General features: G+C 37.7%; 1 protein-coding gene across 1 annotated transcript; it reads right to left on the reverse strand.

Annotated features, from left to right (window-relative positions):
* Window positions 1–737: 737 nt before the first annotated feature.
* kcnj13 (potassium voltage-gated channel subfamily J member 13) lies at window positions 738–10,612 on the reverse strand. Its single transcript, XM_005807476.2, has 3 exons — window positions 10,371–10,612; window positions 7,254–7,810; window positions 738–2,475 (listed from the first exon to the last, which is right to left on the reverse strand). The coding sequence occupies exons 2-3, from the start codon at window positions 7,768–7,770 to the stop codon at window positions 1,901–1,903; spliced, it is 1,092 nt and encodes a 363-aa protein (XP_005807533.1). The 5' UTR covers window positions 7,771–7,810; window positions 10,371–10,612; the 3' UTR covers window positions 738–1,900.
* Between the last annotated feature and the right edge of the window lie 1,852 nt (window positions 10,613–12,464).

The raw sequence follows: 12,464 nt of genomic DNA on the forward strand, positions 1-12,464 counted from the left end.
ATACTTTACAGTAATCTGAGGATACAAGAAATGCATTTAATATACAGCTCAAAATATATTTATCTGTGATGATTCTAAATGTCTTCAAAGTTTTTTTAATCTGCAGTTGTTCAGAAAAACAGGAAAGAAACTAATAAATGGATGGTTGCTTAGAAAAACACCCCATTCTCTCTCAGTTTTTCTGACTTTGACCTGTCAGATAATTTGACCTGAAGAATTGCAGAAATGAATAAATATCTTTACATCTTCGCACAATTTTGCGTCTTGTTACCGTGGTGACGTTGCCCCCCAACTTCTTCAAATTAAACGAAATTGGTGTCAAACGTTTGTGCAACGTTGGTGCAGCAAAACGTTTTGTTTGTGCCACAATCATGTTAAAGATATTACTAAATGTTTCCAGAGGTCATCGCAGGTCAACCAGCCTCCTCCAAATTTACAAAAATAAGTAAATTGGGTGTCAGTTAACTGCTAAAATATTTTAGCTGCACTAACCAACATGAACAGAGCTCAGTTGAATGACACCATATTTCTTTTGATTTTGTGAATGTGGACTGGCTGGTTGACCTATGATGACCTCTGGAAAACTTTAAATATAATGAAATAGAACAGAATATACGTTATTGATCCCCAAGGAAAATTGCTTATTAGTTACAATATCCAAGATGTTAATATATACTATATACTATACTATACTATATAGTATAGTATAGTATATACAGTATATATATATAGTTTAGTATAGTATATATACAAAATACGTGTGTGTGTAATAAATATAGTAGAGTAAAATGGTCACTATGTATAACATAGTGACCATCCAAGTAGATAAATGTTATGCTGTTGGTTGTTCAATCTTGGATGAAAAGCATCTTTAATCATCAGGGTCTTATACATTTATATGTTTTTTGTTGTTGCTGGGTTGGGCACAGTTTACCTCAATCCCATGAAGAAAACACAAGTCAACAATGTTAATAAATACCATGGAGCATAATATATCCGTGTAATGACGCCCCCTTCACATTTCTGCCTGCCTCCTGGTGGCACAAACAAGAAAAATGTGCTGCACAAACCAGCTCCGGCATTGTGCACTAATATTGTTTAATTTGAGGTAGGAGAGGGGGCCAACTTCACGCCAACTTGATTCAGATCCTGCAGTGCCCTCTGCCTGTGTGACATGTCAGCCATCACATGTAGCTATAGTGTATACTGGCTTCTTTTTTTACTAATTCCCATCGTCTTGCTTCTTCTTCACTATGAATTCTTATTTTGCACGCCACGTTGGAGATGTGTCTCACTTCTCTTAATGCATCTGGAAGAGGGATTATGTTTTCCTTCAGGAACTCTGTGAAAGCTACAAATATTTATTTCCACAAATATTCTATTTATCTTTAAAGTATTTAAAACTCAATAGAACAATGTCTCATTGTGAATATATTTGAAACGGTAACAGCTGTTATTAACACTGGTGAACATATCCAAAAGCAGTTCAATGATTTTGTTAAAGGCTGTATCTTATTCAAGTCAGAACAGATTATGAAAATATGAAACATGCAATATGTGACCCATGTGGCATTAACATGTCCAATCTAAATTAAGGCATTTTATTTATCTGCGACTTCAGACAATATTTTATTCTTCTGCTGCACCTTCTTTATTTGCATCTAAACACAGTTTGGACAAACTGTGACCCAAGTAAATCAGGTAAGGAAAAAAGGCAGAGGCTGCACAGACTTCAAATTGAAATGCACAGGTGGAACTAGTGATGGGAACAAAGAGGACCACCTGTTTCTGACAGCATTTTACATGTCAGAAAATAAAGTTAGCTGGAATCTCCTGACCAAAATATCCATGTGCAAAGAACCCCTCCTGCTGTCCAAGTCGGAGCTTCTGTTTATCATGTTTACTCCATCCTGTCAGTGTCATCACCATTGATTTGTACCACACAATCTTTGTTCAAAGGCTCCTTGGAGTGGGCGGTGTCAAAGTGCTCTTTGCTCACCAAGTACCTGCCCCGAGCATCCAGCCCCAAGGCAGGTAGAAATCGCCGGTCAAACTGAATTTCTTGGCGTAAGTAAGAGGTTTTCTTCTGGCAGGAGTCACCAGTTCCCTCTTGCAATGCTGTTAGGAAAACGACCAGCTCAAAGTGTTTGGATGTGCCTTCGCAAAGAGCAGGGTAGAGAGGGCTCTGGCGGTCTAGTCGGTGGTAAAAAGTAAGCGGGAAAATAAAGAAGGGGCATGGCTGTTGGCCTAAATGGTCCAAGTGGAAGTCCAGCGAGATCTGGTACAGAGCCTGGCCTTCCTGTTCCTCATAGAGCACTGCACTCACCTTCACGTCCACCAGAGGTCGCTGAATAAGATTAGTGACTCGTATCATGAGGCATGTCTGGCCCTGGTGTTGGCCCACTACTGCCTGTGGACTGAACTCGATGGCTCCTGCTCTCTTCTGAGGACGAGCAATCTTGGCTACAAATGCACCTGAAAATGATACGTCAGGATAGTGTCATAATGTTACATGAAATCTTTCACATCAACTGCAAAACCATGCAATGTTTTGCAACGTCTACCAAACGATTTGTCTTTAAATTAAATAAAATGTAACTGTGCAGTTGGGAGATCTGGCACTCGGCCACACAGTATTGTCTCATGGAAGATTAAAGAACTGTTGCTTAAATCTGATTAGGAAGCCAAACAAGTTGGAACGCAGCCCATCCATCATGAGGCTCACAGCTACAAGATGAATTACATTTTTTCACATTTTCATTGGCTTCTTGATTATGTATGTTCAAATGTTAATCTCCAGCAGTCTGTGTCTTTTAAGAGGGCAAATTAATTGATTAATCTTGTTTTGTTTTGATTGCTCAAAAAGCGATGAAGAAATATGCATCCGAACAGAAACTCCTCTATATCTGCATTCCTTTGTCAGAATAACTAGGAGGGTCGAATCCAAAACAAAACCAATAATTAAACAGTTTTTTATTTTACTGGAGTAACATAGTAACAAGCCCAAGTTTGGAGTTGTTTGAGCTTGCAGTTGGTAAGATTTGGCCAACGATATTATGTTATGAACTCGAGAACATCTCGAACATCCCACAGTGTAGTTTGAAGATAGTCCTCCATCATCCCAACCATCTTCAAATAGATCTAATGCTGTTTGTCACATCAGCACATGTGAACAGGTGGTTTATACCTAAAGGACATGAGCTATATCGGCATTACAGTTTGCAATGGCAAGTTATTGAGAGAAAAAAAGAATATCTAATAACATCCTGAAACATCACAATAATATGCAAAACCTATTTCTGTTAACTCCTCCGTAGGCTTAGACTGTAGGATTGGGCGAGCAGCTAACCATGTGATGTGGGCAGATTATGATTTATGGTTTATGAATTATTCTAGACTTTGCAATTCTACTCAATTCTCATCTCCCTCCAATGCTCCCTTTGGGATTTCTCTTTCTTTTTTCTCCCATTGACCTTTATTTCTCTGAATAAATGTAACCCTGCACTCTTTTAGAATTGTAGCCTGTTTATAGACGTAGTTTTGGAGAAAGTGAACAAAGTCATTCAGTCCATGTTGGCCGTGCTTCCAAATATTGAACTATTAACGCCGGAGCAATATTAAGATAAAGATTAGCACAATTTAATCTTTGCCAGAGAATCTTTGGTGGCTGGTAAACACGTCATTCGGCTCAGCACTTCTCTCTTTGCTGTGGGGGATAGTTGTTTATTTAAGCTAGGGATATAGAAATATAATAATAGAATTCCACATGTATGCCTATCTGACAATATATGGTAACTCTCTGATGAATAAGAGATTTTTAAATAATTTATTGTCTAGATAGTGTTAAATGGAGGTTAGCTATTTTATTATAGCGACAAATCTTTTGACATGGCAAAACCTTGATATTGTTCTTTATTTCGATAATATAGAATAAATAATAAAATTATTCTAATAATTTATTCATGTAGATTTTTAATTCATTTTAATACATTTAAGTTGGCATCATAAAAATATTAGTTGACAATTATATATTTTTATTATGAAAATAAAATAATATTATACAACATCTATACATGATTATCTGAGAATATTTTGATGATTTCTTGAGGATTTATGGATCATATACCCAACTTCAACATCTCTCTGCCTGGCTTCCTGACTGTATGAGCAGATAGAGATTTAACCCTCCTCCAGTCCTGGCTCAATTCACAGTGAGAGCGAGGCAGATGTCCTGATCGGACAATGGGGAAGCGATGGGGGTGTCCCATCAGACCGTCACTTCCCAAAACCTGTATGTAGTCCTGCGTCTTCGCCAGGACTAGATACAGGACCCAAAGCTCACACAGGGTCCACTTCACCCATCGTAGGACTACGGGAGGGTTAAAGAGCAGCAGGAAAAGTACACAGTAAAATCCCAAGTGTAAATCAGCATGTCAGAGCATGTGAACTCTGTGAGAGTCAATTCAACAGCACCGAGAGTAAAATGCCTCTTTATGTTGACTCCGAAGAGCTCCGCCCCCTTTCACCTCCTGCCAGACTGAGCAGAATTTTCTCAGCGCCATTTTCAACGTCTTCGCTATGCCTGAGAAATCACAGTAAGGTTCCTCAATTTAATTTTCTTTTTTCAAATTTTCTAGTCAAAGCAGCATATTAAAGTAACATGGTTCTTCAGGCAGAACTTTTTTTTTTGTCAAAAATATGCATTACACATGACAGATGTGAAATGCCAAGGGGCGTCGAAGTCAATTGGACATCTCTGTGGCACCGACTGTTAGCATTCTTGTAGTTGCAAGTTTTTAAAATCTTTTTATTCTCATATCTTGTGTTGTTTCTGTTCTGGAACGGTGATCTTACTTCAGCCATTCTCCTGCTCAGCCTGATTGCTCCTTCCTGCCGAGGCTGAAAAAGATCTGGCAAGGTTTCTGCATCCCAGGCTGAAAGGTTTATGCTGCGTATTTTTTTGCAAAAACTATCATCTGTTCCCTTTCTTCACTTTTTCTCTGTTTCTTGTCATATATGAAATGGATTCTGTTTGAAAACAATTTTTCTTCCTTTTATTGCCATGTATTCTTGTGCCTGCGTCTAGACTGTTGGTTAGCTGCATTGACAGGGAAAGCTTGAAGCATTTAACTTTCAGCAGAAATGTTGTAATCTAACTTTTTTTCCCTTTTTGTTATTTTCATACTTGGAGTGGAACAAGCATCCAGGACCGTAATGATGCCATCAAATCCACCATTTATACAGTTAACAAGCAAGCACCAAGTTTGCCCAAGAACAAAAACATCATTTTATGGTTTTATTCATTTTGATTTTGATACTATCTTGATATTCTTCTATATTACTTAATATATTTTCATATTAAAAGTTTCATATTGTTAGAATCAAGTGTCAATATCTAGATTTTTTTTTTTTTACACTTATTTGTCAGTCATCATTTTTTAGAAACAAATTTGTGGTCAGCTTTTTAACATAATCTGACATATTTCTGCCTTCTACTTTTAAATGCTGTGATTTTCAAATGTGTTCATTTAAATAAAACAGCAACATGTTATTATGGTAAAATGATGCTTTGGTGCAAACAAAGGACAAGTCTGTAATCTGACAATTGTTATGTATTTAAAAAAATTTCTCCATGTTAAAAAATTGCCTGGCTCTACAGAATTTGATCGAGAACATAAGCAAAGATTCTCCTAATTGCTCACTGTCAACCCAGAGGTCTAGTTTGAAAACCTTTTGTGTACTTTGTGGCAAAAATGTTTACTTGGCCTTCTAAGAAAATTTATGTTTTTAACCTTCTACAACAAACAAAATTAATATTGTTTGAATAAATAAGAAAATTTGTCCTTTGTAACAAATGGTACTGATGATGTGAATTTTTGTTTAAAAAAAAAAACAGAACTGGTTAAAGATTTTCAGATAAATTCGTCATGATTTACAAATACTTATTTTACCTTAAAAGTTTTATATAAAGTCTTAGTGGTATATCTGAGAATTATTTAAATATTTTACATTATTATTGATTTCAATAAATGCAAATGTTGAACAGGTTTATGGTAAAACAGTATCTAATTATTATTTTTTGGACACTGAATTAACAGAGATCAATGCTGAGCATAGCGTTACATTTCATTAACAGTGCTATAGAGGTCTCACACTATTGGATATTAATTAAAATAACAGTCAAAAACTAAAAGTATCCTTTTTGAATAACTCTGCAGGTGTTATTTCTCTCCATAGAATAAAAGCATATTAACAATTGTGAGTGTTAGTCAAGTTTTATTCTATAAGTCATTTTAACTCTAATTAGAATAAAATTAGAGTAACATTGACATCAGTGTAACTTTAACACTGTACACTGCGGGACCATGTGTTCACTGGCTCAGTGTGGAAATGGACTTTTAGTGTTGAATTAATGCTGCTCATTCTCCTGTGCTGGGTCTTTCTGTGTGGAGTCTGCAGATTCTCCTCTGCATGCATGGGTTCACTCTGGGTACTCTGGATGCCTCACCGTCCAGAAGCATGACTACGTTTACTGCCATCTCTAAATAACAACTATGTATGTTTGTCTGAGTGGTATGGTTGTTTTCACTCTTAGGGTTGACACTATCCACCCATACATTCATTGTCTACACCTTCTTATCCTTCTGGGGTCGCAACCATTTTTATTTTAACTTGTTCTTTTCTGTTCATTCACATTTTGTTATTTGAGAAACAAACATTTGTCTCATATGTTACTTCCTTAAGTCCATACCTTATTATTTACTGTGACTCATTAAGGACCATGTAGCCAATTATTGAAGCATGCTGTCTCGCTCCGACTGTCATCAAAACCAAGTCAGTTGCACAAAAAATAATTAAATACATGTCTGATTAAAAATATACACTTTAAATGAAGAATTATATCCAATACTTGCTTTGTGACTGATTGTAATATTTTGTGAAATGAGACACACAGTAGTCTGTTCTGTAAGAATTTAAACACTGCAAGTATCAGATGGTATTTATAAAAGAAGAGAAAATATATGCTCTACTCTCATTAAAGCATAGATAATTAATTCACATGATGTTTTCGAACCTTTAAAGATCAAATTTAATTTCTTACATTCATCACATTTTGTTGAATCTGTTCTTTATAATTCTGTAGTTCTTTGTCAGTATTACATTATGCCTAATTCCTGAGCACAGCCTCACTGCAGATATGTTTACTACGTCTAGCATAGAGTGTTCTCTCATGCTTTGGTCAGAAATTGTACCTGTGATGAAGGCCTCCAGCATAAGCCCCAGCAGCATCTGCACAGCCAGCAGTGCTATAGCACTGGGACAGTCTCCACTGGGGAACATGGTGCCATAGCCAATGGTCAGCTGGGTCTCAAGAGAGAAGGAGAAGGCAGCAGTGAAACTTGTAATATGTTTCACGCAAACCACGTGATCCTGTGGGGGGTCATCATGATTTTTCACAGCAAGGTCTCCATTGAGATGGGCCAGCAAGTACCACAAGCAGGCAAACAACAGCCAGTGGGCAATGAAGGATGCACAGAAGGCGAGGAGTACCCATCTCCAGCGCAGACTCACCAATAGTCCCCACAAATCCTGCAGCGCCAGCAGCCAGACTCTGCCCCAGCTCCTGCGCCACGAGTCTGAGGGGCAGGCAGGGGCATTAAGCGTACAGTGTCCATCTTTGGTGACTAGACGTTGACGAGCGGGAGAAGACAACAGGGGGTAGGAGGATGCTTTGCCAGCCAGAACGCTACTGTTGGTTTTGGTTGTCATGGTTGCAGGTAGATCTCAAACAGGGCAAATGAAATTGACCCTGAAAGAAAAAAAAATTAATGTTAGTAATACAATTTTTAAACTTTGACATTCATGTTCGTTCATGTGACTGATCAGCAGCAACACTCTGAATCTTTCTTTATGGTTCTGACGTTCAGCCTCTGGCGCTGTTCCAGAGAGCGCTGTCAGTTATTAATAAATATGATTGTAATCATAGTTTGTGGATACGGTGCGAACTGAAAGTGCAAAAAATAATAAAACTACTAAACACGGACATTTTTACATTTTTATTAAATATTCAAATACGAGACGTTTTGTTCTTGAGCTTCTTTTTGACAGGTCTAGCCATGGAATCGGTTGTAGACATGTTGAAATCAGTTGATTTTAGGGTCCTAGTTTTCATGTAGAACAGATTCTCAAAATTAGGTTGAATGTACAGAACAGTCATGTTTAATTTAAGCAGCTGTATGGGATGTATGTGCCGGCAGTCCTGACAGTCTGACAGCTAGACTTCTGCATTCTGCAGAGTTTCTATTTCTATGTCAATATTGTTGCCAGGAGATTAGAGCGGCTCTCAGCTGGGAATCAGTCTGAGCAACACAGTGACATGCAGAGTAGGAATGTGTCTTGCAGGGAGCTTTCCCTGCATGGCTGTATGACTCTTCACAAATAACAAATCTCTCCATTCCATGAATAAAACCACTCTTCAATGTCAGGCTTTGTGCTTTCTCTACTCTTCAAAGTTAAAACTTGTGTCGCCGTGCTTCAGCATTTAGGTTGGGTCTGGAGTCTGGAGTTGATTTGGTTGGAAAATGTACTCTTCCCAGAAATAAAAACAATAGTTGGATAATTCTCAGCAAGATTGTCACATGTCTCAGTTTCAAGCCCACTCAAACTGAGACCGTTCTGATGGAACCAGCTATGAGGGGACGAGGATATTAGCATAGTATTAGCGTCGTTCTCAGTTTTGCATACGGGATGTCAGGATGTGATTCTAGACTACTTGTTGATCAGACTTACATGATTCAGATCATTAATTATATTTTCAAATATATGAGAATACACTTTTCAAATGATGACGTGATTTATTAAATGTCTAAAGCTAAGGAAACCAGCCTGGTTTTCTAATAACTTAATAATTAATAACCTATTTTTTTTTTATTTTAATTGTAATTTTTCTAATAACCTAATAACTGATGATGCCTCCAGTCCAAACATGTGGGATGGCAGTGAGTGTTTTAGACTGGGGAGGAACTCTGTACCCCTCTACTTTGCAGAACTATTTTCAGTTCAGCCACATTTGATAGGTTTTCAAGAATGAAGGAATATTAAGATCATATTAAACTCCAGAGAATGATGGCACACAGAAGAATTCTTTACAAAATCAAGAACATGACGGACAGCCCTGATCATCCTCCTCATTGTATGGCTGCATAACCTACATATGCTTCAGGTTAGGATGGCAGAATATTCTCCTGACAAGGTTTTCTGGTAAAGAGCAGAATTCAAGGTTCCATCAATAAAACAGATCATCATGTGGGATAAAAGACTTCCTGGAGGATCTCTGCAGTGTTTCCTGGACTGAAATGATGGTGTTGTTTTAAGGAAATGCTGATTATTTTGGGGTGGATGTTCCAGTACCCACAACGGGACCCAACACATCCCACTGTAATCTAATCGGTCAACACAATACTTTTCTATATGTCATGAATATCATTAGAAACTCTTTGGTAAAGGTGAGATGTTCCTTTGAGTTCTTTTTGATAAGCAGTGGTTCTGATCTGATTACCTTTCTTATTGTTCAACCATGAACTCTGACCTTAAGAGAGCAGAAATCTTCAAATCTGCAATTATACTGTGTATCCTATAAAACACAACTTACGTTTTTACATACAATTGTAATCACACACATGCATGATTATTAAAATGTAAACTGATTCACTACAGATTCCTGGAGGCTCCTGCATGTTTTTTTTTTAAATGATTGCACCATGGATTGAGCACCATGACAACAAAAGAACAACATCACTTTGATATAACAAAACTAACTAATCTTTAGCTTTTATAAAAAACAAATGTCTGCCAGCAGAAACATACTCCGTGTTTCATGTGACTGTATCATTACAGTGTTTTTGCAGTTGAAGTTATTTCTGATTGCGTGAAGCAGCACATCAGAGACATGGTGCTCATCACCTTGGGCTCGTGCAGAGGTTTATGTAATGTGTGATCAGCTGCCACTGTTTTCTACATTTTTAACTTCATCACTTCACAGCATGGCTGAACTGCAACATCAGACGTGTGATAATCCAAACTCATTTAAAGATGAATATTTGGACTTGTTTTCAGTCTGTTGGTCGATTACCAACTCTGATTCCCACAAATAGTTTTAGCTAAAAATAAAAAAGACTAAGCTGAAAACATCTTTCTTTACAGCCTTTTATAACAATGATAAAACACACACAAACTTTCCCTGTGTTGCTCCTGAAGAAAACTCTTCAGCTGTAATCAATCCCCATGATTTGATCACCAATTGTTGCCCCTTTTTATCCAGGTATCAGAACCTCACCTCAGGTCAGCATCATGCTGGGGCTTGTACTCACCTAGAGCTGCACTCAGGGCCAACCTGGAGCCCTTTGACCTGTTCCCCTTAGACTGGCTCTGTGAAGCAGACTCAGGACTGCGGCTCATTCAGAGAGCGCCACCGATTCCTTGGAAAAATGGGGGTTCAAAATCCCAAAAGGAGTCCAACAGAAAAAGTGGGGTGGGGGGAAATTTCTCTCCACTGAGGTTGACTCTGAGTGTGACTGAGCGTGCTGCTCTTTACTCCACTGTGAGGTGCAGAGTTGAGCTCCAGGGCCAGGGGGATTCAAATGGTCACATTACTCTGCAGGGAGCCTATTAGTATTCCCGGAAGATAGCAGATAGAGAGGGATTTGAAAGGGGCTGTTTGTTGGGGGTGGAGTGATCAACACCTTGTCACAGTTCATTCAGTCCGATAACTATTGTTGTGACAAACTGGAACTTTTAACCGTTTGTGTGTACATGCATCCATGTACTGCTTCATTGATTTCTGATGTTATCTGGAGTATTAAGGAAAACATGAACACAGATGTTAAGATTGTTAGAACTGAGAACAGGAAAAACAGGATCTTAGGAGGATTTTTTGGGGGGTATCTTGCAGGAGATTTTTTCTTGTCTTCTTCTTGTCTCGTCTTGTAATCTCTTAGATATGAGACAAGAATTTAAAATCATTTCATTGTGCCAAAGACTTTAATTATCATTAAAAACTGACAACATTACTACACGACTGTGTAATAGTCAAATAAGTTACAAATTAACCAAGAAATCATTGAGGCCTTCCTTCTTAATAGCAAGCAGCAGATAATTGTCAAAATGTCAACACTGCTCTTTGACCCTTGAACATCAGAACAGCTTTCTTTACTCAGAAGATTGTTTGTCTCTTCAACAAACCAAAGTTGAGCTTCGCTTTGTTGAAGATCTACTTTAATTAATTATGGTCAACTTTAAAATCTCTGTAGTCTTTTCTGTTGATCAAATTGCAACAAACTTTGTTGGTTTGTCCTCCATTAATTGAATCTTATAAAAGTTAATATTTCAGTATTAGTTTGTTACTATTTGATTTCTTGTAAAGTTAGCAAGTCTTAAAGTTTGGGTGACGACGCGTGCAGTTTGTGACCAACTGTCGTTTAATGCATGTGTTTATTTTCCTTGTGAAGTTTAGGCACAAACACAAATATCCACATACAGTTAGATTAACTGAACTGACCATTTCTTGCTGCCATAATAAAGCAACTAAGATTATGTTTTTAAGAAATATAAAATTTTGCTTTGTAAAGAATGAAAACCATATCTTGTAACTGGTATCTTTATTGTCACTATAGACTTATAATAAAATGTTTGTTGAGACATTGACTCAGGATGGACAAAAATTAAAAGTAAAGAGTAGCATCTCTTCAGGAAGACCTTAAAAATATAAGTGATAAAACTGGGAAATACACTGTGTTTAAGTTGATTTGTTCTGTATTTAATGTAGAAAATAAAAACAGGTCCACAAGATGAAGAAAGAATTCATCTTTATTCATTACAGCCTCCTCTATAGATGCCAAGAATGGACTTCAAGCAGCCTAGCCTTGCTACAATATTCCACTCGATTCAAATCTCACGTCACAGCTCAGTCTGGGCTTTCTCCCATTATCTTGGATTCCTCTGTTAGAATTTCACCTGGGCCAGTCAGTGAACAGAAGGAGAATTTGTGAATGGAGACATTGATTTTCTGCTCTGTTTTAGAATTGCAGTCTAGCTGTAGTTTTAGAAACAGCAGCAGTGAAACTGAACAAGGACATTCGGTCCGTGTTGGTCAGACCTAAAAATATGAAATTATCATAGCAGCTGGTTCTCTCGGGTCAGCACTTTTCACTTTGCAGTGGAGAACGGCTGTGTACAGCCCAGGAAATATCCTGAAAGCTTCATAGTGTCAAACTGGCACATTACACATGCCACGGGCAAATGTTAGCAATTGGATAAAATTTTAAACTTCAACAGTCCACACCACCAGGAAGCAATCGTTTCTCAGCAGCTGAGAGCCCAGATCCTCTGGACAAAGCAAAGCGTAGACCAAAGAGCTGGTTTACCAGGATAGACTCCAAGTAAACCCTGAGATTTTTCCAGTCTGA

Source organism: Xiphophorus maculatus, chromosome 18 (assembly GCF_002775205.1).
Source record: "Xiphophorus maculatus strain JP 163 A chromosome 18, X_maculatus-5.0-male, whole genome shotgun sequence".
Lineage (NCBI taxonomy): Eukaryota > Metazoa > Chordata > Actinopteri > Cyprinodontiformes > Poeciliidae > Xiphophorus > Xiphophorus maculatus.